Raw genomic sequence first — 27613 nt, forward strand, 5'->3', positions numbered from 1 at the left:
TTCTGAAGAGACCTCTGACTGAAGACTGCTTCAGGGTGACAGTCTGGTGGTTGTCATCATGACATGCGAACAGCTCAAGAAAATATTCAACAGGAATATGACACCATTCACCTCATTGGCTTTGTCGCTGCTTTCTTTTTTCTTCATCTTTCTGGCCGTGTGGTCAGGAAGCAGAGAGAGGCTGGAGTTGGGGATTTGGTCTTCCATCCAGGAAGCCTCTTTTCCAGCTCCTCTGGGATGTGGAGTTGTAGTTCAGGTGTTATTTGAGCTTTTGAGGTGCTAATCAGCTGCTCCCAGCTGCAAGAGCAGCATCCCGTTGCCACGGTTACGGATCAGGATAACTATATAAAAGTAAAAAGGAAAGAGCAAAGCAAAAACCTTCTAGATGCAACAAAACCAAAGAGGAGGAAAGGAAGGAAGGGAGGAGGGAAGACAGGAAGGAAGGAAGGAAGGAAGGAAGGAAGGAAGGAAGGAAGGAAGGAAGGAAGGAAGGAAGGAAGGAAGGAAGGAAGGAAGGAAGGAAGGAAGGAAGGAAGGAAGGAAGGAAGGAAGGAAGGAAAAAGATTGGTTCAATGGATGGATGGATGGATGGATGGATGGATGGATGGATGGATGGATGGATGGATAGATGTTAAAAGCACTAAATTGGTTCACTAGTATTTGTTGGTGCAGCGTTCCTCCGTGTTTGTGCGTTTCAGTACGATTTACAATTTAATTATTTCACTTCTACACTTAATGTGTAAACATTTACTATGGGTAAACATTCAACTTCAGTTTAAAAAATGAATAAAAATCGTTGTTTGGGAAATAAAGTTGAACATAAAATTCAAAAACATACCAGTGTATATTTTCATTCCTTTACAGTAAAGCTGTGATGTGTGGCGAGTTAATCGAATTAAAACCATGGCCTCCTCAGAACATCTGGTTTGGTACTGAGAGGAAACGGCTCAGATTAACTCTCTCTAAACAGGAGCCCTGATTCAGCGAGTTTGACTAATCAACACAACTGATCAGTGAATTAGGAAGCTGTCATCAGCTCGGTTCTGACTTGACGTTTGCCGCCGACCCGATTGGAATGCAACCAGGCCCCGATTCTAATTCTAATTCTAGTCAGCATCTCTTTTGCTTTGACTGTGTTATTTCTTTCACTTTCACACATCTCTGACATGCTATTTTTACCTCTCCTCTGGAAATAAAAAAAAAAAAAACCTTCTAGCGCTGACACCTTCAAATGGAAACCAAGCCGTAAGCTCTGATAGTTTATGAAATTAGGAACACTCGGGGAGCAGAGACACGTGTGTATTTGGATTTCAGCATCTAATTGGTGGACGTGAATCAAAAAACATTAGTTTTAACCGCGGCAATGCAAACACTGTTCAGGATGATTCCTTCCATCCCTCCCTAAATGATTATTAGACACTCGGAAAATGAACCAAAACATGGAAATCGGCAACCTGGAGGATGAGTATGGAGTGAATTTAGACCGACAAACATTGTTGAAACTCAAAAGTACTTCAAACAAAAAGTTTTCTACACACAAATACCCCATTATACCGGGGGGTGTGTGTGTGTGTGGAGGGGGGGTAATCATTTGAATGTTTTGCAAATTTCTTAAAAACGCAAAAATCACATTTACATGAGCGGTGAATACTTTCCAGATGCGTCTTAATTCAGTTCTGCTTCACACCCAGTCTTGGTAATTGCTCACGAAGACATGAATGTGAATTGGACTGTAACACCACTGCATCTGTTTCGCTTTAGGCAATATGGACGTATAGTAATGTAGTCGTCTATGACCACATTGTCTTTTCTTATCATTTTCTAACAGCTGAAAGTTTACAACATCCAGAAATATTTAGCAGCTAAGTAAAATCCTGCAGGCTTGTCCAAAAAAAGGCATTTTTTTAGACTTGTATCCAACACAACTAATTACTGATGTGTCATCTAAAAAAAAAAAAACAACTTGTAAATTTGTTTTATTGCACACAATGTGCACTTACTGTATGTTCAGCTGACAATTATTATTTATCTGTAATCCTGACTTACATGAATTTGACCAAAGACATAAAAGAGTTTTGGGAAGAAAAATAAGCAGGGTAGAAATAAGACCAAAACACGGTTTGCTGATTTACCTTCAGGATTTGATCATGAATGCAGCACACTTCAACACAAAATGCATGTCCTGTTTATGTTGACGTGTTAGAATAGCATAACGGTATTGAAAAAGTTTTGTTTTCTAAATTTATAGGCATATGCAGGTAAAAATCTGTTATCCTTTCTCCTGCTTTTACAATTGTTTAGCAAAGTTCATGCACTTTTCCAGAGGCACAAAATTTGGCGTCATTCTAAAATATGAAAGATGAGTACAAGCACAAGCTGTAGGAAGTGTGGCTTATGTTTAAGTAGAAACTAGATAGATATAGCAAAAGTATTTAATTGTGCTTTTAACATTTAATCAGTCTGCTCAATGCTGACGTTCAGGGCACAAAACCATAAAATGTGTAAAAACTTTCTGAAATCTTTTCATTACTACTTAATTTGTCGCATACCATAATTACCAGGCTGAAACTGAGGATCATTTTTTTTCCACTGACAAGACGAAGGAGCATCTAAAATGGTGCAGACGTCAAGGTTAGAAGAAATTAGCGAAAAAGTTTCACTGATCAATAGAAACCATTTGCGAGACTCATAAATTAATGGGGGGAAAAACTCCTCCTGAGAGAACGCGCTTCCTCTCGACTAAACCCGACCGCCCATCTCTGAGAGCAGGCCAGTTCGTGTTTGGGGAAAAGGGAGACTTGTTGGTCAAACTTTATGAAATAATGCACGTGAAATTCTTCTACGAAATACAAAAAGCAACGATTTAGGCTGACGCATGTACCACGGTTAAAACGGCCCAGTCAAAGTCCAGACATAAATGTCCAACAGAAAAACCTTGATTTGTCTGGGAAATTCCTGCTCAGACAATTTCCATCCAATCCGAGCAAATTTGAGCTTTTTCGCAATAAAAACATGCAAAGATTTTAATTCTGGAATAAATGTGCTAAACTGGGAAAGTTCGGGTTGGATGCAAACACCTACTTCACTTTCCCAGACTTTAATTTGTTGAACTTCATAAAAAAAAAAAACCCTAATCTTATCTCACCACTGTGCATTATATTTTTGTTTAGGTTTATTACATTGCAGCCTAATAAAATCCACCGTACGGGTTTGTGTTAGCGCCGTTGGGCCAAACGAAGGAATGGATATACATTCACAAACTTAATTTAAATTACAATGAAACTTGAGTCGTATTCTTAAATCAAAGACACACACACACAGCAGCAGCATCAGTCTGGACCTCATTTTGCCTCTTTGTTTATTTGCATTATCATACATTAGGTACAAATGACACAATCTGTTACGAGGTTAAGTAGCTCAGACTTATGTTAAAGGTCTCAGGCTATAACAACAAAAAAAAGAGGAAGAAAAATAAAACGTACACCATTTGCAAAATACAAGATGTTCGCTCTTCTTTACAGTCTTTTGTAGATACCTGCTGTAAATTATTTATATACAAGGACAGGGATGCAGTGATTATAAAATGATACGGAAGAAATAGGTGGAAATGTGGCTCCGTGGGTTCAGATATAAGGCATCCTTGTACTTTACCGATTCAGAAAATCGGTACCCATCATTCGCCAGGAAGGGATTATTAGAAGTTGCTGACTAAAAGAAAGGAAACCCTCATTCAAATGTTATACACCCAAATATAAAATAACATATGTTCCTCTGTTACTTCTGGTAAGCTAACATAGTCTAAATCAGCTCTAAAACGCTGATTTAGACAATTTATACAATTCCATTTTCCAGTCTAAATGGAAAATGTCAACAAAAAGCAAGAAGAATGCTGATAATCGACGCCGTTCAAGGGAAATCGAGAGTTTCCTGATCTGGAATTTTGTGGAAAAAAAGTCAAGGAAGCTAACGATAAAAGTGATAGATTGACTAGATTGGGGAGAAGAAGTGGATTGTTGTGACAAGGCACAGGGGCTGATACAAACATCACCATCAGAAAACATCGTGCAACACGCCGCACGCTCACTCCTCCGTCAAATACGCCGTCATTTCACGTCGCTGAGGCGTTTACTGACTCACCGCTCGCGGTAGTATTCACTCCGTGGCGGTCGCAGGGCGGTAAAGGGGCTGCGAGCAGATGTACGAGGATTACTCCAGTTTTTCTTTCTTAAAATCTAAAGGTTAATTACAGAAAATGAGGTTTTTAGATTCAATAAATTGTAAGGAAAAAGAAAACATTCACATTTACTCGAAGAAGCAACGAGAGAAGCATGGAGCAAAGGAGTAAGAAAAAAAAAAAAAGTAAATTAACAATCATGGTTATTTAAGAAAAAACAGGCGTAGAATTGAATAAAAGACAAAATGTGTGTGTGTGGGGGGGGAAGCTAAATATGTTGCATCTTTACAAGCGGAGGGGAAGGCACACGAGGAAAGATTAGATATTGTTACGCCCCTGAATGTCTGCGACTTAAACTACGAGACGTTCAGACATTTCGTTAAAGGGATGAAGCTAGTCTATTAAGCCAGGACACATACAGGGCAGAGACAGTATGTACAATGAATATTTGATCTTCTTTCACTGTAGCCGAGTGCAGAGGCGAAAATTAAACACTTAATCTGATTCTCCTCCTGCTGTATAGAAAAGGACCCGACCGTCCGACTGACTGGCACTGCTACTTGTACTGAAACGCTACGCATTTCCGCACCGATGGCGACACACTGCCATACGTTCTTTCGGTCAAGTCAGAAGCTGCTAAAGAGCGCCACCTGTTTGTCTGCGTCTATAGTCGGGTTCTGGTGTTTTTTCATGCTTGGCACGTGCAGAAGGGTTGTAGAACGCAGGGAGGCGCAAGAAAAATCAGACCGACTGACGGGCTAAATTTGTGTCTTTAAGAGAGATTTGCAAGCGCTCAACAGAGGGTCTCCAAACAAATCAAATATACAGACGCAGAAGATGTGAAGCAAATTAGGAACAACTCGGAACAATTACAGAAAAAAAAATAATCACCCTTTCTTCCACCTCTAACAACAGTAAAAATCTATGACTATAAACCTGTTTTAAATACTTCTTTGGATAAAACTTTTATTTAAAGAATTTCAAAAAAGTGCGTCTAAAATGACTTATCCCTTTGCCAATAAGTGCCCCCGTTTTCAAACGTATCGTAATGTTTTTCCAATTTACTCCCACTTTATTTTGAGACACAAACCTTTCTTACTTATGTGTTTAAACAATGAGCACCAGTTTATTTCTCCTGGTAGCCAAGTGTTTTGATAAACTCCGGATATAAGACGGCGGATGGCCCCTCGCTCCTGGAGAAGTCTGGCAGTGAAACACAGAAAGTTCAAAAGCACGAAATGGCAAAGGGACAAAATGGACGAGAGCGCCTGAATGTCGGATTAAAAGTCGGAAATTCTCCTCTTGCAGCATGCAGCACTGAGGTGTCATGCATGAATGTTGCTCATTAAACCGCACGCAGGTCATTCAACAACTAGGAAATGCGTCCAAGCAAACCTGCAGTCAGCAATGCTGAGAAGTACTTAAAAAAACAGAAAAAGTTTGACAAATAATAGCAATAAAACAAAAGTACAACAGATTTTTTTCTTCATGACCTGTTGAACTCATCGATCGGCGTCAAACTCTCGTACAAACAGATATTGGCTTTACCGACTAAGGTAACAAACAGAAATGTATGCATGTGTTGGTATAAAAAAAAAAAAACGTATTTAAAAGGGTTAAAAACTATTTACAAAGAAGGTACACACCGATTCTTTCTTAGATTAACCCACTAGACTGAGCTAAAAATGGGGGTAAAGTGAGCAAACCTACTGGTGTGTTACAGCATAAAAGCAACAAGTTCTCAATAACTAGGTTCAGTTTTTGTCACAGCAAAGTGACTGAAACAGTTTGAGAGGATGCTGTTTGGAAAACAAGTTTGAAAATGTCCTCACTGCGTCTGCTTAGATATTTATGGCTAACGAGAATTTAAACACCAACTAGTGTTGAAAAATGAACAAACTTAAACTTTGGGTTTCATGAGAGATTTGTGCAAACTAAACTAAACTAAACTAAACTAAACTAAACTAAACTAAAGCTGAATCAAATTGATCTTGTCCTCAAGAGGATTCGTGTAGTTTAATAACAGCAGGGGAGTAACTACGCAAACTATTTCATCGTCAGTGCCTAAAGTCGAGTTCTACGAGCTGGGAATATCACTTTTCGTAATGTTATTATTCTTTTTTTTGTTGATTTGCTACAGATGTATGTCAGCTGAGATTGGGATGGCGAAAAAAATCAAAATAAGAAAGAAACTGAAATTGAATCCCACACTGTCACTGTTTAAAGTAAACAAGCAGAAAAGCAGAAAAATGACACGGGACACATTTAATGACCAGGTGCTGTTTCACCGCCTGCACCACCTGTCCTTCATATTTGGCTATAGCATCTAAACTGCCTGATATATGCGTACTCTGATTACCTAAAAAATAATCAAATAAAATCACCGGCTACAGTGCCTTGTCAAAAGTACGTACTAACCCCAAGAAATTTTCACATCTTTCCTGTTAAAACCACAAACTTCACTGGATTTCACCCGGACTTTTTTTTTTTGTGATACACGAGTGTGGCGAGATCTATAGATCTATATTCAGGCAAAATGCTGCGTGTGTCTGAAAACTGGCACCCTGAACACACCGTCTCCACAGCAGAATACGGTGGTGGCACCGTCATGCTGTGGGAGTGAGTCTCTTCAGCTGAACATGGAAGCTGGTCGGAGTCGGTAGGAAGATGGATGAAGCGAAATATAGCACCCAAGTCTCATTAAGAGCCTTTGGCGAATTTGAACATTTTTCAAACCGTGTTTTCCGATTTTGAAATGAAAAAAACCCAAAACATTTTAAAATCACATGTTTTCATCCCGACTGGTTGTTTTGGACTGTCTCGCAAAAATCCCGCCGAAATCCGTCGAAGCTTGTGGCTGCAACGGAAAGAAACCTGAAAAGGTCCAAGCGGTACGACTTTCTTTTGCGCGGCACTGCGGATCTATTGACACCATTTGAATCCACTGAGGCTTGTAAACATATTTTGTTTCCTCAATCATATACTGGCATAGATTAATAAAGCCTGGCACCCTTCCTTGTTTGAACGCCTCCCAGGTTGCAGAGACACATCGTCCTACAGTGCTTGCTCGTGATTATAAAAAAACAAACAAAAAAAAAAAATTATGTCTTATGGCGACTGAAACCAATCTAGTCTATTCAATTTATATTCTGTACTGCCAAGAAAAAAAAATGTACAAAGTAAATATGCATGCCCTACACTCCTGCTTAGGAAGAACACCAACACATTGGGATCAACTGTGGGACTCGAGGCTCTAGTCGGGTTTCGTCGACGGTTGGTTTAGGTAGGCGGCAGTGAGCAGGGATCTTCGTCAGAGACTCTACCATCCTCCTCCTCCTCCTCATTCGCTGTTGACGAGCGACGGGTGAACGAACTGAGGGTTGATGAAGGAGAAGCCTGCGAACTCGGCCTGGTCGATGTTGGTTATCACCAGCTCGTCGGGCGGCGTGAGCTGGGGTTGGGTACGCGTGAAGAACTTGTCGAAGTTCTCCGCCCCTTTGCCACACTGTAAGAAAAAAAAAAAGAAAAAGTCACACAAAGGAGGTATGCGACACACCGAACCTACCTGAACATGTCAGGTGTGTGGAGGCGTCAGAGGTAAACGAAACAGAAAGACGGGAGACTTAGAATAGCACAAACTGTCGATTCGTGGGAAGCTCTGTAGCTGGATTGTTTTTACACATTTGCAGAAACTTGAAACAGGATTTGTATTCCCAAAACCTTTCCACATTTTCTACACACATTTTAAGATATTTTGTCTCACGAAACAAGACAAAATAGCTCCTTTATGTGTAAGTAGAAGGAAGAATAAGCCTGGTTTTCATTTTTTTGTTTTTGGAGAAATGAAAAGCTGAAAATGTCGCAGAGCCACATTTTGCTGCAACTTCAAACTCAATATGTCTCTACCAGATTTATCTAAAGAGAACATTTTTGCTCATTTTTACCCAAATAGTTCAACCTTATTCAGATAGACCTCTTAACATCAGCTTCTGTTTTTTATTTTTCCCTGAATCTCCATTGGATTTAGCACGGACTTTGACTGGGCCATTAAAACCTTTCTGTAGGAGCCATATACACATTTTTGGAACTTAATACAAAAGGTTATTTTGTGTTTACATGAGCTTCATTTTTTACTCTGCTATGTGAAATAGATAAGCATCAGTAATTGTCTTGTGCTTAAGCTTTTTACGTGGTGCCTTCTGATTGGTTATTCACTAATTAGTATATGAAAGATGAAAGCACTTGCTCATTGTAGAAGTCTGGCACCTTGAGAGTAACACAGTCTTTTGACCGTCACTTTCTATTTGTTTTGAATCTGTTTGTTATTTTTATTTCCTTTTAAGTTCAGTAAAGACTTAAAAATGACCGTCGGATTCAAGATCTTATTCTTTTGTTCTTTGAAGAAATGTGTCGCGTACGAAAGAGCTTTAAGGGGCTAGACTAGTGAGAGCTTGTCGCAGTTACACTTTCAATGTGCTGTGATATAAACCATTGTAGGTCTGACTGTATATATATTTGGCTATGCTCCTGCTGGATGCTAAACCTTAATCCTAGCTTGAAATATTTATTATTATTATTATTATTATTATTATTATTAAATGCTTATGTAATCCCAGTTAGTTAAGATTTGCTGTTGTCTGTTGGTAAAAGTGATGCAAATTAAACCAGAGGAATGTACAAGAGAGAATAAGCAGGAACAGAGAGTCATGGGGCTAACCTACATTGCTGCAAACATTTTAGCACACACGACTAGCATTTAAGTTTCCCTTAGGAGCAACTCCTCTGCAGTTGTCTGCTGATATCTGTAAAGCCATTTCACGGAGCTCCAACACACACACACACTCCAACACACGCCGCAGAATACATTAAGAGCGGAAGGAGACCAAAAGCGCCTCTCACTACTGCATAAACTTTGACGCCCTACATAAGCGTGCTTCTCATTACTTAGAAATAAGATTTACACATCCGAGGCTTGACTCAACACAAAGGCATGTGGGAGACTGTGTGGTCGAGTGGAAGAAAGTTCTCTGGTCTGCCGAGACCAAAGTGACGCTTTACGGCCATCAGAGAAGACAATGTGTTTGGCAGACACGAAGCGTCCAGCTAAAAGCTAGATGGAAATGATCTGAAGACAAAAACTTGGATGTTCTGGAGTGGCCCAGTCAAAGCCCAGACATCAATGCCATAGGGCAAAGTTGCAGCGTCCAGATGGGCCTATCCAGACTGACTTTACGCCCCGATTGCATCCAAAGGTTCATCTAATATACCGACATGAAGGGGGTGAATAGTTGTGCAATTACTAATTTCATGTTAAATTTTTATTTTTTTCAGTGAGGTTATTTCGTAGAGATCCGATTTCACTTTGAGATTAAAGTTGTATTTTTTCCATTTGGGTCGAAGAGGCCCGTTTTTGCCCTGTGTGTTCAGTCGTTTGAGTTGCAGCGTTTTAGTGTCGGCGTGTTAAGGCGTCTGTCAGAAAAGGTGCGGACCGCTCAGCACTTTCAAGGCACTTTGTATTGCCTTGTTGCTGAAAATGTGCTATATAAATAAAATTACCTTTGCCTTTTACCTCTGCTTTATTTACTCATCTTTCCATTTCTGAACTGGCCGGCCAACACCGAGCTCGGCAGACGATTCAACAGAGCCGAAGAGGAAAAACTCGAGGGTGCAGATGTGTCCGACAGGATTGCGTCTGCGTGGGAGTTTTTGTTTTTCCTTTGACAGTGTCCGCTGCCACCGTCAGGTGACATTCGCCCTGAGCGAGCGCCGCCCTGTCGCAGCGGATAGACAGCAGGGCCCGCTGCTGTCGATCTCATCTGCTGCCGCCAGATGACAATCAAATGTGGCTCAACGTGCGCGCGCACACTAACACACACACACACGTCAGCGTCCTCCACGCCGCGCGCGCGCGCGCCCACCTGGCGGCTAATCGCCAGCGTCCTTCAACTGTCGGGCCGCTCCGTCCACTTGTCGTCTTCTATCCATCACGGAGCAGTCATCGCTCCAGCGAAGCAGCACACTTTTTTTTATTTTTTTATTTTATTTAAATTTGACCTCCTACCACAATCTCCGGCACCGAAACGTCCCCGAGCGGCTGGTTCCCCTGTGACATCTGGCCGCCTCCGCAGTGTACGCGAAGCATATGCGCGGGATGAAGCTGCAGCTGCAGAACCGACAGCAGCGCGCTTCGTTTATCCCAATCTCTTGTCTTTAATTTCGCCGAACTCGATCCAAGATTATCGCACGGGATTCCCCCCCTCCTTGATTTTGGAGTGCCAAACGCCAGAAATGTGGAAATCGTGTCACAGATGCCGCGTTAGTAGAAAAGAAAATGTTTGTTACATTTATTTTTTTTCCCCAAGAAAAGCAAAAGGAAGGCAAGCAAACGCCTCATTAGGCAGTGATTCAGTCAGGCCTATAAATGGGCGAACTCTGGCCAGCATCTACACTTACAATGACACAGCGTCCTACGTGAGTTTCTATGACCTACTTTCTCTCATCTTTAATCCACCTCTCTCTCTCTCTCTCTCTTTACACACACACATCCCTTCATTTAACGACATTAAAAGAACACACACAGCCACTTAGGAAGATAAATAAGTCTGTGCCTCCATTAGGGTTGTGTTGAGACACACAGTTTGACTCTTGTGTCTTTACTTCCCTGTCTTTGAAGCTGGCATTATGCAAAACTCTCCTTAGATTTTTTTTTCTTTAAAAATTGAACTAACACCATAAACAGCAGATTAGTTGCATCTAATAGCAGATATGTGGAGCTGTTCTATAGTAAAAATGATCAAATATTTAGTCTTAATAGCCTAATTTAGTGGATGTGTTCAAATATAGCTGAAACTCTTGGGTTATTATTCGAGATTGAATTAGGACTTTAACTGTACCGTAAATGTAATGTAATCTAATGTAATAACAATGTGTAACTGCAAAAGTTCCTCAGGTTTAATCAAAGTTTGCATTTATTTCAGAGATTAGTTTTAACGACGTAAAAACGTCATGCAGGGAAACATTTTTATTGGTTTAGGAAGATATTTTACTTTATGAGTCAAGGATTTTGCAAACATGCATGAAAGAATCAAAGCAACACTCCAGGTATATGTGTTGGTTTTGATGAGGTAATAACATTATAACATGATGTAAAGCTAATGACAAAAGTTTATTTTACATAATACTGTCAGTTTAAGGTGAAAAGCAGTTGCGTACATGTCGGTCTCACTGACTTATTTTTCTTCCAGCCGCAGCAAGTCAGGACTTTGTATTATTACAAACTGCTGTGTATCTCAGTGGATATGTGGCAAAGTATATCATACACACACGTTTCTTGGAAACTGCACCAACTCTAACGTTTCTTTTCTTTCTTTTTTTTTGTTTTCATGGACTATAATTCAGCAGCTCTTGATCTGACCCACTTTTTTTTTAGTTTTTTAATTTTCTCTTTTATTGAAAGCATAAAGACGACTCCACGGTTCAACGTGTGGGTGTGAATTATGTCGTCACCATGGCAATGAACCGGACTTTGAATACCAACGCAGCTCTTTGTTGCCGATTATTTTAACTTTCAATCCCACCAGCGGTAGACGGTCGCAAAGTGCCGCCATCAACTTCTATAAATATCGACCGGTGCCAACTACGTTTGCCGTGACAGTCGTTCTACCGTCCTCTGTGTTATATCAGGTCCTTGTCTTGTACATACAGATGGCCTGACTTTCCCGCTTAGGCAGTTTTTTTTTTCACTGCAATTCCCCAGCTGTTGCAACCAAATGAAGTGCGATTGATTGAGAGGCAAAGAAAAATAAAGAAAGAAGGCAGAAGAAAGAGGAGGAGGAGTTGGATAACAGAGGCAAGAATGGATTGCGTGAAGGGTGAGAGGGTGATGCTTAATGGTAGCCAGTTATCGGTAATGGTTATCGCTGTTACATGGCATCGGAGATGGATCACTCTGCAGGTTCAACCCTTTGGCTCTCTGTCCAAATCTCTCTCCCTTTCAGTATTTCTGCGTACATCCAGAGCCATGCCAGCATGCGCTTGTGCGGTGAACATGCATGTTTGGATGACTTAAATCAACCAGTCCAGTGCCTTTCATACCACTCGACTTTTCCACATTTTGTCACGTCGTAGCCATGAACTTCATTGTGTTTATTTGGGGATTTTTTTTTCTCGAGCCAAACAGATACATGGTTTTCAAAACCAAAAATGTAAAAGGTTTGAGGTGCATGTGCAATCTGCCCAATTTACTCCCAACAACCACATGCTAAAGTTCGGTGTGAGTCGCCTCCAGCAGTCTGGTAATTAGCCGAGAGAGACTCTTATGTGCAAATTTAGGGGCGCTTAACAAGTCTTCAGTGAAATCACAATTTTGTCGCGATCCAGCCGCTTGTTTACGCGTCTCCAGTGATCAGAGGCACTTTTTGATACCACATCCTGGGCTGTTGTAAAAGAATATTTTAATAATCGAGTACTCTATAGAATATTTTTACGATCATCTGAAGAATCTCTCTCTCTCTCTCTCTCTACGCCATTCCTACCATTCACTCCAAAACCGTCACAAAGCGATTCTGAGGGCACAATAGCTGTCATACACCAACCAAAGTTCAAATCCCTTTTTCATCCCCCAACCCCTGGCAAAACGCTGCACAACTCAACACCAAGCTGCCAGCACTTCACAACAACTCGTAGGCGGAAGTAAGAGCGCTGCCCTCCATAAATGACGATCCGGCCAGAACACGGTGCGCTACATAATAAAACATAATTTAACGAAGCTTCGAGACAGATACATTTTCCTCGAGGAATTTTAATAATTGAGGTTCTCCGATCATTCGAAGAATCATTTCAGCCCTACACGTCTCAGAGTGAAACTTTTTTGTAACTCCACCCGCTGAGGTGTGAAGTACTCTGCAGCTGCAGGGGGGTTTTACCCCTTAAAATTGTGCAAATTTAAACTACAAAAATAAGTGTAGTTTCAAATTTGGAAATTTGGAAAAGTTCAACATGTTTGGATACTTTTTAAGGCGCCGCATATATACGCTCACTCTCCCATATTCCAGTCTCTACTAGCATTCGATTCTCAACACTGCACACCCAAGCAACAAACTGATGCAGGAGCAACAGAAACCTCCTCCAGAACTTGTAAAAATCTTTACAAAACGTATTTTTCTTCAGCCAACTCACACACAAACACAAACACACACAAAAAAATATTCTTCTACATACACACACACAAAGCTCACAGTGCATCCACTCGATGGGTAAACACACAGTCAGGATTCACCTTATCGGAGGAAGTGGGGCCCTTGAGGGTTGAAGAAGTGGAGAGGTGAAGTTTTAAAAATCAACACACACTGACACAAACTCATCTATAAACAACACTGAGTGAAGTATTTGGTGCCTGTGGTAGTTTTTTCTTGAAGGAAATGAAGCCTACATGTATCCTCTAGAGAGCTGGGAGTCTTTACTTTGATCAATGTTCATGAATTTGGGTCATAAATGATCTAAAGGATGAAGTGTGGATTCAGGATTTATTACCAGCAATGGGTCAGGTATTACAATTTCTTTTTTTGGGTTTCTTTTTAAAAAATGATCACTTAAGTGACTATTTTGGTTGTTTCTTAAATTTTCTTTTCAGTTTTCAAAATCATCAGTGATGAGAGACAGTTTGTGTTGGTGTTCACGCCAAGAGTCCATAAGCACATAGAACCAATTTTTATCAGTAAAAGTAGAACTTTTTAAAGTAAATGTTATTGAAAGACGTCCATTTCAATAAAGTAGAATTAGCAAAGCAGCTTTTCATCGTTCAAGTTGGGATTATTTTTTTTCCAGAAGGCTACAGAAATGAATCAAACTATATTTTAGTTTGTTAGTTTGTTGAGGAAATGCTGGACAAAAAGCATTTTGGGACCAAACCCATTTAGGGATTCTTACTGTATCTCCGACGTTTGGTTTTTAGTAGTAAATGTAATATGTGCAAGAATTTCAAATGTTCGTGGTTTGGTGATGGCAGATAAAAGCTTCACTCTTTTTTTGGGATAAAAACTTACAAATACCCAAAGGGAAATGCCTCCACTGTGTGCCGCACAAAGATAAGGTGCATCTGTCGTTTGTGATTGTGAGTCAGTGTTGTTTGAGGAAAAGCTCTGGGAAACTCAGATTAGACTTTTTAAGCTCTAATAATCAGAACAAGAACAACAACTAATGTAAAGATAAGGATTCGTTTGTGTGGGTTGAATTTCCTCAATGTCACAAATCTTATGATAAAAAGAAAAACAGTTTTACTTGACGTACAAAAGCATTCAACTTTGCAAGAAAGCTTGAATGAAACGTGACGTCACATAAAAATGAGTTTATAAAAGGAACAAACTCTTCGTACTAAAAATGCTCTGTGCTCAGATTTACAGAATTTGTTGATCAAAATGCAAAAGGGTAAAGAAGAAACTAAATATAGAAATATTACATATATGTTGTTAAATGTTGGGAGAGTCTGAATATTTTTTTAATCTGAATGTTTTATTTAGTTATTCTGCACCCTAATTCGACTCCAGCCGTATCAGAAGTCCAGGAAGGTTCTGTATTGTTTCTAAGCTTTAAAATGATCATGTAAAATGGTTGTTAAAGTGCTTCAGATGCAATCATATGCAAAAAAAACCCCTCTTTCCATAGAGATCACATGAATATATTTAAGAAATGTCACAATTTATTCCACCTTTTATTGTGCTACACACAACTGTTGTCACCACTGTTATAGGAAGTGTAAAAAGCCTTCTAATAAATGTATATTATTTTAGAATAGGCTCAAATTGAAAAAAAACAAACAAACAAACTGATAATTACATTACCACCAACCACTAGAATACACTTATTTCTGCCCTATCATTGCAAATGTAAACATGTCGAATTTGCTAAACTTTTACTAAAACCATGTTGTCAGATGACTCTGAGATTTATGGCAACACACAATGAAACTGGGTTTGGAGTGAAGAGGACTCATTGTAAGATATGGTGGATAATGCAATAAAATTTGTATTTTAAGAGTTTTTCTGCACATCTTGTTTAGGGCTGAAACGATTAATCGGATTAATTGTGACGAATCGATTAATGAGAAAATGGCCAACACATTTAGTAATCGATTAATCGTTAACTGGAGAATTCAGACTAAAAGGAGGCCATTTGCTGAAAAAATCCCAACATATTCAGAGCACTAATTAAGTCAAAACTGTACAAAAATAATTACACATTTTGCATTTCAGATGAACAAAAAAAAAAAACATGGTCTGTTTTTTTTATATATATACCGGTATATACAGTATATCTAATATTATATATAAAAACGTTGCTAAAAAATATGTAGTGGGTGGAAGTATTTCTTATCTGTTTATTCAGATTTTTAAAAAAACCCTGTAATATCCATTTAGTCATCAGAATAATTGATGGCTAAAATACTCGTTATAATTCAGCCCTATTCTTAATCAGAGCTGCCAACAAATGCGTGTGTTCAGTCTGGTTCAATTAAACTTTTGTAGAAAAAGATTTAGAGTTTCTTTGGATGTCAAAGTTATTTGATTTAGGTTTATGTCAATACTTTTTTTTCTGATGATGATAAATTTTCTACTTTAGGCCAAAAAAAGGGGAGAGATTTACTTCCACCAAAATGATTATTTTGCCGACAGGACGGACGAGCAGTGAAAGTCTAAGCAGGAGGAAAACAAACACCTTTTTCTCCTGCACCTTCTGTCATGCATAAACCTGAACCGTAGAAATAATCCTCATAAGGAGAAGCGTGAGGACTTATCATAATCTACTGCCGGAAAGTGTTTCTAAAACATGTGGCGTTTTGCAGCCTGGATGCGTCGGCTTACCACTTTGGGCTTGAAGGGCGGCTGTATCTCTCTGTTCTCCAGGCGCTCCCAGTCGATCCGTCTGAAGAAGGCGTGCTCTCTGATGTCCCTCTCTCCTTCGGCGCCGCAGCCCAAACGCTTCGCTGGTTGTTTGCTCATCAGCTGTTCATGTGAGGAGATCAATCAAGACAATAAGAGACGGCAAAACATTCCTCTGTAACATGAGCTGCAGCACTTCAGCTCAGATGTTTGATTAAAAATGAGATGCTGTCTGAATGTCAAGTCTGGTTTATTTGTATAAAACATTTCGGCAACAAGGCGATTTAAAGTATTTCACACCAAAGAACCAGAAAGCAATAACCAACCAGAATCATCGAGCAAATTCACGACAAATATGTTGATCAGTTTTCCAGTTACTAGGAATCAAAAGCAACTCTACACAGATGGGTTTTTAGCTAAGTATTTCGGCAGTTTTGCAGTTTTCTGGAAGTTTCCTCCAGATTTTTTGGCATATAGAAACCGAACGCTGCACTTCACTCCCTGTAAGAAGTATACTGTTTTCTTCTGAGAAAGAAAAAAGTAACTCTAAATTCTTTGTCGCCAGTTTTCTAGCAGGAAAAACGGGCTTTAACCATCATATAAATGTAACTTTTTCATTTTCACTTTAAAGGTTCAAGTCTTAGTCACCAGATTACATCAGAAAAAAACAAAAAGATAAATTAGAAAAGTGCAGAGTGAGATGGTTGGGATGCGTGTGTGTGTGTGTGGTTGATACAAAATGCTTTCCTATGCAATGATGCAACAAAATACAATAAAGCGGCTCAATTTATATTTATATATTTACATAAATATGGTTAAAAACATCCCTTCATAGCAGATAAAAATAAACATTTCCGGTTTTCAAACTAGAGGCTCAGATTGGCGTCACTTTATGTGAAGACAAAATAGACGATTAATGGCAGCAACATTTACTACAAAAATGAGAACTAATAGCTTTGGATCTTTTCGTTCGAATGTATCTCAGTGAAAAGTGATCACCTCTCCGTTCTTTCGTATCTCTCGACAAACGATTTCGCTGCGTTTCTAGGTCAGCGGATGACAGCTAAACAGATGGGCCTACAATGTGTGACATAATGGCTTTCCCCTCGCTTTGCCTCTGCCCTGATCTGCCTTTAGAGAACCGCCGTCTCTTCATCTCACTCCGACAACGACATGGCGAGACAATTTGCACCCAGTCTAGAAAGTAAAACGAGACTCGTACGCCAACCCAGAACATGGAAAGCTGTGCAACATTGATATTGATAAGGCTTTACCTAATCAAATTAGAAACAATGTCCTACTCTTTTGATAACTTTCAAAAGAAAGCACACTTAGCGGGAAGAAATATCCAAAGTTTCACAATGTGACAAAGCAACCTGGGCTTAAAATAAGATATATATGATTAATAAATCTAAAGTATACATTAATTTACCGCAGCAACACTTTGTTCAGATGAAACAGATAAGGGACGGGAACAAATGGAGGAAATATTGATGCAAAGCCCGTTGGTTTCAGGATTGCCAAAGGGTTATTAGTGAGATGATTTACTGTGTTGAGTTTAACCATTAACCAGGCTGCTGAGCTGGGGTTACTCAGCCCCCACAAGAATCAAGCCTCTGAAATGGATACCACCTCAATCCTATGGAAAAGGTTATGGACTACGATTAATGGACCAGCTCAAACAGACAATACAATTTCTGCTAAGAAAACTCATCAAATATTCCTGCTAGAAATGTGTGTGGTTTCTGTGCCATTTGCTATGAACAATCCTCAACGAGTTCTACCTTTGGAGGCCAATTCTGCATTATATCAATAGTAAGGGTTTTTAAAACTTGACACACATAATAACTTATGTACAAATGTAGGGGTGCACCAATTGCAGTTTTCTGGCTGATGGCCGATTATCGATCTTTTAAAAAGCCTGACCTGCCTATTCAGAATTTGGCCGATATCGTTTTGTTTTTTTTTTGTCTGAAATGTTACTAAATATAGAGAGAAAGTTGCTGAGTTGGTAACTGTGGGGTCACTATTGTTGACTGCAAACTTTGCAGTCATGACCTGCTGGGTAGATCTATCAGTCAAACCTCTGTCACGGGACAGCAGGAGAGGCCAGTGGCTGATTTTTAAACCTTTGCCGAGGTAGATATGATCGCTGGATAAGATCGGCTTCGCATGTAAAAATCGGCTGATGACCGATCTTCTAAAATTAAGGAAATCGGCACCGATAAATCCGCGCACCCCTATACAAAAGCATTTAACTTCTGTTATTGATGACCATCATTATTAACACACTTCCAGAAAACTGAAAAGCCATAATAAATGTAATACTGACCTACATATTTGATGATGACTCTCAAGAAAATGTAAAGTTTGCTACCGGTTTCTCGATTGGTGACTGTACGTTGTTCCCAAAACGTTTTAATTTTGAATGATGTCGTTCAAAGCGCTTTGAACGACATTGTTGCTAAAATGTGCTACTTTATCTGAGTTTGCAGACTGCATTGAATTGTTGTTGATATGCAGGAGAAACAAAGGTAATTTGCGGGTTTAAGTCGGCCCACAGGCTGCCGGTTAGTGAAAGACATAACTCTGCTGCCAAACACACCATCAGGATGAAGCGCCTCACACTTTGAGACACTCTTGAAGCTGAGCGACTCACTGATTGGGCTGGAAGCCTCACATCAAAGTGTGATGTACAATCACCACCACAGACGATTTAAAATAAATAAATAAATACAGTGTGGGCATTTTAATCAGATTTTTCCCACTGGTGTTAACGACCTGACTTCAACACATCAGGACCAAATTAGCAGATCATTTAGTCACACATGCTCCAGCTTTGATGAAACTTTGCGGCTCCATCCAGTTCCTGCTGAGAGCTTTAACAGTAGCAGACAGGATGGGCAACGAGGCGAGAATGAATACATATGCAAAAATATTAGAGAGTAAGATGAGATCTTTATCTGGGGGTTAAGAAGAGCAAAGCTTTTTAAAACATGCGTTTCATTACTATTATTATCCTTTTTAAATAACTGTATTTGGTAATCAGTGTTTGACCAGAACATGAACGTTGAGAGTAAGCTGATGAGAAATAATGTGGGAAATTTTCATATCCTTCAAGCGTAACTGTAGTTTTTCATGCTCCTCCTGTTCTGAATAGTGCGCATCTATTGGGATCAAAGGTGTGAAATTCACAGTGTTTGTTGTGTCAAGCACCGATAACCTTAAGTTCAGTGTCTATACAGTGACATTAAGGGATGTTACTGAATTATCGGAGCCGTATTTCAGTATCGGCTGCGTTCTTTCTGCAGCAGTGGTACAATAAGTGTGATTCGCATAAGATATTCAGCTCTTCTCTGACTAGTCTAAAAGAAATCAGTGGCAGGCTTGTTGGGGTGATGATGAAAGTGTGTATGCTGCACTATTGACTGTCCTGTAAGATGATGTAGAAGTGTTATTTTCCCCGTCATTGTATCTTTCTACAATATTAAAAGAAAAGGCAAATAGGCAACAATGTGACTGAAGCAGAAAAAGGCTTTCTGGAAAAAAAAACGCCACAGGGAAACATGGGGTAAAGTAAAAGAACAACTAACAAAACACAATTAAATGTAAATAATCTAAAAGCCCTGAAGTAATAACATGTCCCTGGGAAACAGGAAGTGATGGATTACTGATCAAAAGTTCATCATCGCATAAATAATCACTTAAATTAGAAAAATGCTTCATTTATTTTAACTTTAATGGAGTTGTTAGCTGTAGTGCTAATTGTCTCACTAATCACAAAACAATATGTCTCCACTTTGTTTTACAGCTAAGTAAATGTTCTCAAATTAAAGGTTGGGATTTTAAAGAGTGTCTTTATTGCACCAAAATAGAAAAGCTAATTTATTTTGTCATTCACACATCAGGGGTGCCAATAAAAGCGGAGTATTACCCAGCAGATCTTCAACATCACTCCGTCTCTTCGTCATCTCTAGTCCTTCCTTCTCTTAACTGTCTTACAATCTTCAAACTTCTTTTCTTTAGATTCTAGAATTGTGCGTTAATCCGTGACAGCGTTGCTCAGGAATTTAAGAAACAGATATATTGATTAACATTTGACTGAAATTGTTTTCAGTCAAATGTTAGGACAAACTTTTGCTCTTATAAGGGAAGTAAATCTCCACAGTATGAGAAGATAAACAGGGTTAAAGCAGCAGAGCGTCGGGCTGCAGGACGCAGACGCATTTCTCAGCAAAACACAAACCGAAGGGGAAAAAAGAGGACAAAAATAATTCGGTGGAGAGGAAGGGACAGTAAGACAAACTTTGCAGGGCCTCAGGATACAAACGACACTATGCGTTTTATATTAAATTCTTCTAACACACAAGTCGTTTCTTTTTTTCTCTGTATCGGTTGAGAATATTTTTGACGTCGTTTGGTTTATCAATAGTCTCATTTCTGCAGGAGAAACGCCAAAGGCAGCGCCGTCAAAGCCTGATCCTCGCCTTCTGCTGATTTTGACATCAAACTGTGAGAAATCTGTTTAGGACATTTCGCATCTTTCTCACACCACCTTATCGACATTTTGAGGTTGGGATTTTGAGCATCATTATGCAAAAGACAAAAAAACAAAACACACCATCAAATTCTAGTTCACGTTTTGAACCTACCAGTAAAAGAATTAAATGGTTAAAAAAAATTGTGCAACATCCCAACACCTGTAAATCCAAATGGATCTGGCTGTGCTCTGTGGACATATATTTTTATGTTTAAGTTTATCACCTTATAAGAGAACCTCAAGTTATAAGAGCTAATGTTATAAGGTCTTATAACATTAGTTAATGTTGTAAAAGCCACAATAAAAAAAAGTTGAAGAGCATATTTTTAGAGGAGGAAAGCAGACATAAGCTCACATAATCCAGTTATCATAGTTACAAAATTAAAAATAAAACAAAATAAGGAAAATAATTCCTTATCTGCTCACCCCTTTGCAGATGGAGACGGCTTCTTTGGACATGGACTTTGGGTAGGAGACGTTGTGCTCCATGATGGACTGGAACAGCTCGTCTTCATCCTCCCCATCAAATGGAGGCTGTGGGTGGAAGGACACCATGTTCAGGATGTCAGGGTTTGATCCGTCATCACAAAGTTTACAAATGCGTTCAATCGGCAAAGCCTCATCACGAATCGCCTCCGCTTCGAACCGAAACGGCTGCAGACGCAGCGAGGCTTTTATACTTTATTCTCTCTGCATTGACCGTTTCCGCTAAAAATACACATTAAGCGAGATTTAAAAGACGGCACATTTTCATCTGAACAAAAGCGGAAAAACAGGCAGAAACGGTGGTTGTGAAACATTTGATCATGTTTCCCAGGAAGACCTTGTAAGGTCAGTGAAGTGGATGACCCAGCTTCCCCCCTGCTTGCTGGCTCGTTATCATCAGTTACCACAATATGGCTGCTCTGACAGCCCATAAAATGAATTATTCGTCATTTCCACACCAGCGGCCCTCATCGACTGGAGGTAGCCTGTCTGCATGAATATATATGTCCTCCTGCTTTTTTCCTTTAATATCATCAGTCTACTTGAAATTCCTTTAGCACCGCTTTGACAGAACAGGAGATATATTAGTGGTGTTTTGTTATTTCACATGTTTAGTTTGTAAAACTTACAAACATTTAAGGTCATAGTGACACAAAGTTATATATATGTATGTACTGTATGTATATATATATATATATATATATATATATATATATATATATATATATATATATATATATATATATATATATATATATATATATATATTTTTTTTTTTTTTTTTTGTGAAATTGTCGAGGTTGTTCAGATTTAGGTCAGTTCTACATTTGATTATTAATAACAGTCTAAAGACACAGAGGCAGGTTAATGTGTTTGGAAGGAAGCTGGTGTGAACTAAACTGAGCAAAAAACTAAATATTTAGACAAATATCACAAAATAAAAATGACGGTTTGTTCCATTTGAATCTAGTAAGTATGCAGAACAGAAATCTGAACATTTTATTGTTGTAAACCCAAAATGCTTCTTAATATGCTTGTGTGCTTTTGTTACAGTGATTAGTAAAAGTATTCACATACACAAACTTCATTATTTTAAGTGATTTAAACTCCAAGGAGAACAATGTGAAGCAGGAGAAAACGCACATATGGTTTTTATGTACTTTTTATTCTTTTATTGTATTAATTGTTTTCTTTTTTATGTAATTTAGACTTTGAGTCTGTAATAAAATCTATCTGTCTGTCTATCTAACATGTTGTTTCCACAAATATTCATAAATCCATGACAAATCTTTCCTGCTTTCATTTGTGATTCTTTCTTCATCGCAGTTAAGTGCTAATTTTGCTGTTGTTATAGAACATATAATTCCAATGGAATAAATTAAAGTGTTGTATCTTGATAAAAAAAAAACAACAAAAGATAAAGATGGCAGCTGTTTATTGCAGAACAAAATAATTTGAAAAAACTCAATTGCAGCAAAAGGGCTTCAGTCTTAGATGCATGAAGAAGAAGCCTGGGGCCTCGTATTATTTGCAATATATACATATATATATTTTTAGTTTGTTTACTGGTGGGAACCACTCACCTGTCCTGCCAGCATTTCGTAAAGCAGAACTCCATACGCCCACCAGTCTACAGAGCGTCCGTACGGCTGATACGAAATGATCTGGCGAGGAGAGAGAGAAAAAAGAAAAGGCAAGTTTCAGCTTAGCGCAGCTCAAACGAGCAGAGCAACGTCACGTTTTCCCTCTGAGTGACGAGAACAGGTTTTCACGGCGGTGACAATCTCCTGCGAACATTTTAATTCAAACGGACAAGATCGCAGCGGAGCTGCTTAATATTCAGAGTGGGATCTTAATCCTGTTAGGCTTGAGAGATTAGCTAATCTGTCGGTGCTAGTGACTGAAAGAATATCAGAAATGCTGAAAATACACATTTTGTGCTATTAAATGTTTTTATTTACGCTTTATGACGACGGAAAACAGCTTTCTGAGCATAAGAAAGCGAATAATCAAAGGCAACAGAGACATTTGCCAGTGTGCTGCTTTAGAAAGCAACATACTTGTGTCACATCAGACCTGCAACTGTCAAATACTTTTATTATTTAGTTAAATTACAAATTAAACCATTCATTTTACAGCAATCTGAAAGTACATCAAAATACCAAAAAAAAGTGTGTAATATAAGAAAACTACGATGATCTCCTGCAAAAAAAACCTTTATGAGCATTTTCTCATGTAAATTTACAGTAGGGCATTTTCAGTAAACTTCTTTAATAAAGTTATGTTTTACTGTGGCAATTATGAATACAACACAAATATGACACATTTTTAACATTTTACTTTACTAGAGAAGATTTACAAATTCCTAGAGAAACATTAGAAGTTATGATAACTATAAAACAGATGAAAATATTAAACCGGTTTTTAAAAAACACAATTTAAAATGATTGTCTTTCTTTCTCACTGATGAGAAAGAAAGACATCAGTGTCTTTCTTTCTTTCCCACAGCTACGGCTTCATCTTCTAGAGAGTTTAATGGCGGGGTAATCTCGGCTTGTGAAAACTTCGGACTTGCTCTCGTTATTCTGGTATGTCACAAACACAAATAACTTTGGTCAACTGTTCCTATTTGAGGTCAAAGTGTTAGAAAATAAAAAAGTTGGTATGAGCGAAATGTAGATTTTCTTCAGGATACTGATCCGTGGAGGAACATCGGACTTTTTAACACAATTTTCAGTTGAAACATTAAATGGAAACACCAGTAAAAGGAACACAGGAGGATTAAAATCCAGTTTAGAGGATTGAAAAGTGCGCAAATAGCTGCACTGTCCCTTTATCTTAGTAAATACGGTGAAAACTGGTGGCATACAGAGTAAAGGTGTGATTTCAGCGAAGTCGCTAGCGATAAACGATGGATGATTCCTCACCGCCTATGATTTATATCACTATTATACCACTTATTTACTGTGTTTATTTTAGGAGATAATGGAGAGCTGAACATTTTTGACAGAAAGGAAACAGTTGGTGTGTGGGTAGACGGCTTTTAACAAACACCAGGAGAGAGTCGCCACTTATAATTTTAGAAGAGAAAAAAAAACAAAACGGCAGTTTTAGCTGAAGACAACACATTTTAAAACTAAATTAAAGTTCCCGCCGTATGCTAGCACGTTAGAGGGAGCAACACTGTGCTCCCTCTGACATGCTAGTGTGAATAATTCCCACACGGGAATTATTAAATTCTTTATCCAGTTGCTAATTTTTTCACTTTGTCTTTTTATACGATGCTTGATGTGAAGACGGCATAACCAGCGCTGAAGAGGACAAACCACTCCTGGATCCCAGGAAGCTGCTCTCCCTGCAGACATGCAGAGCTCCTGTGGGTCGCTCTGACACTCGCTAAGGTTACTGCTCTCATCCGGTCAACTTCATTCGCCACACTCTGAGGACGCACATAATGTATTTGCACTTCCCAACTGTTTACACATCATAAAAATAAAAACAAAAAAAAAAGGCAGCTGCATCCACAAGACTGGGGAGCGAATGCAACCTTGTGCATCAAAGAACCCCAAGCTTTGCCGTCCAAAAATATTCACACTCTTTCAATCTATTCCCACATTGGCGCGTCGCAGCCGCAAAACGTCAGCGCAGTTTTTAATGAGGATTTTATGCGATCGGTCAATAGAAAGTAGCTGATGTTTTAAACATTTCTAATTAGGATTTCAGCAATACTTTTGCAGCTCAGGCCTAAAAAGTTTAGGAAAAATCTCTCGGTGTGTAACGTCTGTCAGAGCTGTAGAGGGTGTTTTCCTATTTTTCCAGATGTGAGATTAAGTTGTGGAAAAGTTCGAAACAACTTTAGATTATTGCCCAAAATCCCACATAGCAGTGTTCAAACCACCTTCTGAAAATGGAAAAAGAAATATGGCACAACTCCCAAACCTACCCAGTCGAATCCTTTTAACTCGTTAATTGTCATGACGACGCCGGTGCCACCATGGAGCCATCAACTTACAACGAAGTGTTTTGATGGTGACGGTTTAGGAGTAAAGGAACATTAATTAAAGACGTAGCTTTGGAGGAGCTGCATGTATCCACAACTCAGGTGAGAAAAATTGGTGACTCAACTGACTTCATCAGTCATGCATTTCAAAAATATGGCCTTCAAGGCTGACAAGATTGAACCATCGCTGTAAAAAAGGCCATAAGAAGTCCCATTCGCAGTTTGTCACAAGACAATGTAAGAGGAACATGCAGTTCAAGGTGCTTTAGTCAAATGAAGCAAAACAAAATGTCTTATCTTAACGTGGAACTCTTTCCACTTCCTGTGGAGCTCATCTGAACAATCGATTCCCACTCAAGTCTGTTAGCATCATGCTATGGGATTGCCTTTCTTCTGTAGGGAAGCTGGTCACAGTTGATTTGATCGGCCCAGTCAAAGTCCACACCTAAACCCAATTATCTGTAACAAGACTTGAACACTGCCCTTTAGAGTCGTTCTCTTCTCTACTCTCCAAACAGGACGGTCTCTGCAGATGTACAAAAACTGGTTCCTTTCATTTAACAACTATCTTGTACTTTCTATTGGTCTAACTCATAAAATGCTAATAAGACACATGAAGGTTTGAAGATGTAATCTGACATCATGTGAAAAAGTACAAGAGGTACGAAAGCTTTTGCTGGTCACTTTAAAACATGAGATGTTGTTGCACCCACACACACACACACACACACACACACACACACACACACACACACACACACACGCACACACACACACACACACACAAAATCCACTGCTATGCAAGCGCCATACGTCTCCTCAGGCCCTATTCAGAGTCAGGACCGATGACCTCTGCTGCACGCAAACCTGCCCTGAGGAACTCCTACAGCGTTTATAGCATAACATTTAGCCACAACTTGCAGCAGAGATGAAACCTCCCCCGCCCCCCACATAAACTCAGACATGACGTATTCATGTGGATAGAAAGAGAGTTGTGTGGGAGCAGATCTTCTCTGGGAATCACAACCTTCACTGCGTCACACCTAACCGCTGCCTTTTCCCGCGGGAGCAAGAAGCAGGCACACAAATAAACGCAGGTGGGGGGAAACGCTCCTCTGGCATTGATGCCCTCCTGAGGGCTGATGGGAGACAGCTGGGCGAGTAGCAGACAGATCCACATGCTCATGTACCAACATGTTACTTTTAATACAGGAACACGTGGAAATATCAGAGAGCAAAGATTCTGTTTCATCACAAACGGCTTGATTTCTCTTGTGGTTTTCTATAAAGTTAAATCTTTTCTCTGTGCCTCCCATCGTGGATATGAGTCAGAATATCTCCTGGTATTTACGTTTTCACATATGTTCATGTTACAACAACCTTTAATGCACCTTGTTGGGATTTTATGTGGTAAACCAACACAAAGTATAATTGTGAAACTTGTGAACATGCATTGTTTTCAGTAGGATTAGGGCTGGACTTTGACAGCATCATTCCTATGATTAGGTTTTGATCTAAGCCGTTTCTATGGAGTCCCTCCAGGATTTTGTGAATGTTTGTGTTTCTCATCACAACATGACATCATGTCAGGCTAAAGCAGCAGTGGAGTAGAAATAAGAGATACTGCCTCTTACTTCTGCAAATGAATGCAGATGAATGCAAACTCCCACTTGCTACTTTGGGTTTCTAAAGTAGCACCACAAAACCCCAAATATTTGGACCATTTTTGTGGAAAGTCTCCAAAAAGAAAAACCCCAAACAATTCTGCATTGACTCTAAAAATGTGGGAATCTGCTGATTTTGTGTGAATCTCCGAGGTCACGGAATTGAGAAAAACCAGAAGAACTGTCTGGTGTAGTTCTGGCTTTATGTTCAGGGTTTTTGTCTTTCTGACAGCAATAACTCACATCAGATTTTATTATTAAAACTTCAGGCAGCCTACAATTCTAAAACTGTGCAGAAAATCAACGGTATCGTTCACAACTTCTTCTGTTCACTGATTGGCTCGGTTAAAAAAAAAAATGGACTGGAGATAAACCAAGTCAAGGGGAGAAAGCCCAGACTGTGCTGGAAATGAGAATTTTGTTTTAGAGGACTTGCACGTTCATCAAAAAACCCAAACATACAAACTACCTTTTGTAAGCTCTCAAATGTTCAACAAAATTCCACAATCCTCCGTTTAAAATCACAACTTCAAAAAACCACAAAGACGAGTGCAGCTTAATCCTGTCTGGCTGAAGCAAATGTCCTGGAACGGAGCTGTAACTGGTACGCTGAAGGTGAGCCGCCATCTGAAGCAGGCAGCCTGGCTTTTACTCAGACAGGCGATAGCTGCTTCTGGCCGGAGAGCGTGATGAGCTGTGACACAGCAGAGAGCAACTGGTGGATCTTTCAGAGGGGGAAGGGAAACCGAATAAAAGGCGAGTAAAGCGTGCGGAATCGTCCCGAGCATCTCTTTCTGTCACTGTTATTCCTGGGCGGCGCGGTAAACAAGTTAATATTTAATGCCTCGTCTCTGCTCATTCTCAACGGCGGAA

The 27613-nt window shown here is 39.4% G+C and overlaps 1 protein-coding gene and 1 long non-coding RNA gene across 3 annotated transcripts in view; one reads left to right on the forward strand and one right to left on the reverse strand.

The window, feature by feature from the left end:
* LOC111608670 overlaps window positions 1-21009 on the forward strand; it is a 38044-nt gene extending 17035 nt beyond the window's left edge. The window contains exon 3 of the long non-coding RNA XR_002752801.1: window positions 20497-21009. This is a non-coding gene — a long non-coding RNA (uncharacterized LOC111608670). The remainder of the gene's footprint in view (window positions 1-20496) is intronic.
* Window positions 3334-27613, reverse strand: part of prkca (protein kinase C alpha) — a 141039-nt gene continuing 116759 nt past the window's right edge. For both annotated transcript variants that reach the window (XM_023334318.1, XM_005807880.3), the window contains 4 exons: window positions 22660-22740; window positions 21017-21124; window positions 16033-16173; window positions 3334-7679 (listed from right to left, as the gene is read on the reverse strand). In XM_023334318.1, the coding sequence (XP_023190086.1) occupies window positions 7515-7679; window positions 16033-16173; window positions 21017-21124; window positions 22660-22740 (495 nt within the window). In that variant the 3' untranslated portion in view covers window positions 3334-7514. The remainder of the gene's footprint in view (window positions 7680-16032; window positions 16174-21016; window positions 21125-22659; window positions 22741-27613) is intronic.

The sequence above is a fragment of the Xiphophorus maculatus genome, chromosome 5 (genome assembly GCF_002775205.1).
Source record: "Xiphophorus maculatus strain JP 163 A chromosome 5, X_maculatus-5.0-male, whole genome shotgun sequence".
NCBI classification, from domain to species: Eukaryota; Metazoa; Chordata; class Actinopteri; order Cyprinodontiformes; family Poeciliidae; genus Xiphophorus; species Xiphophorus maculatus.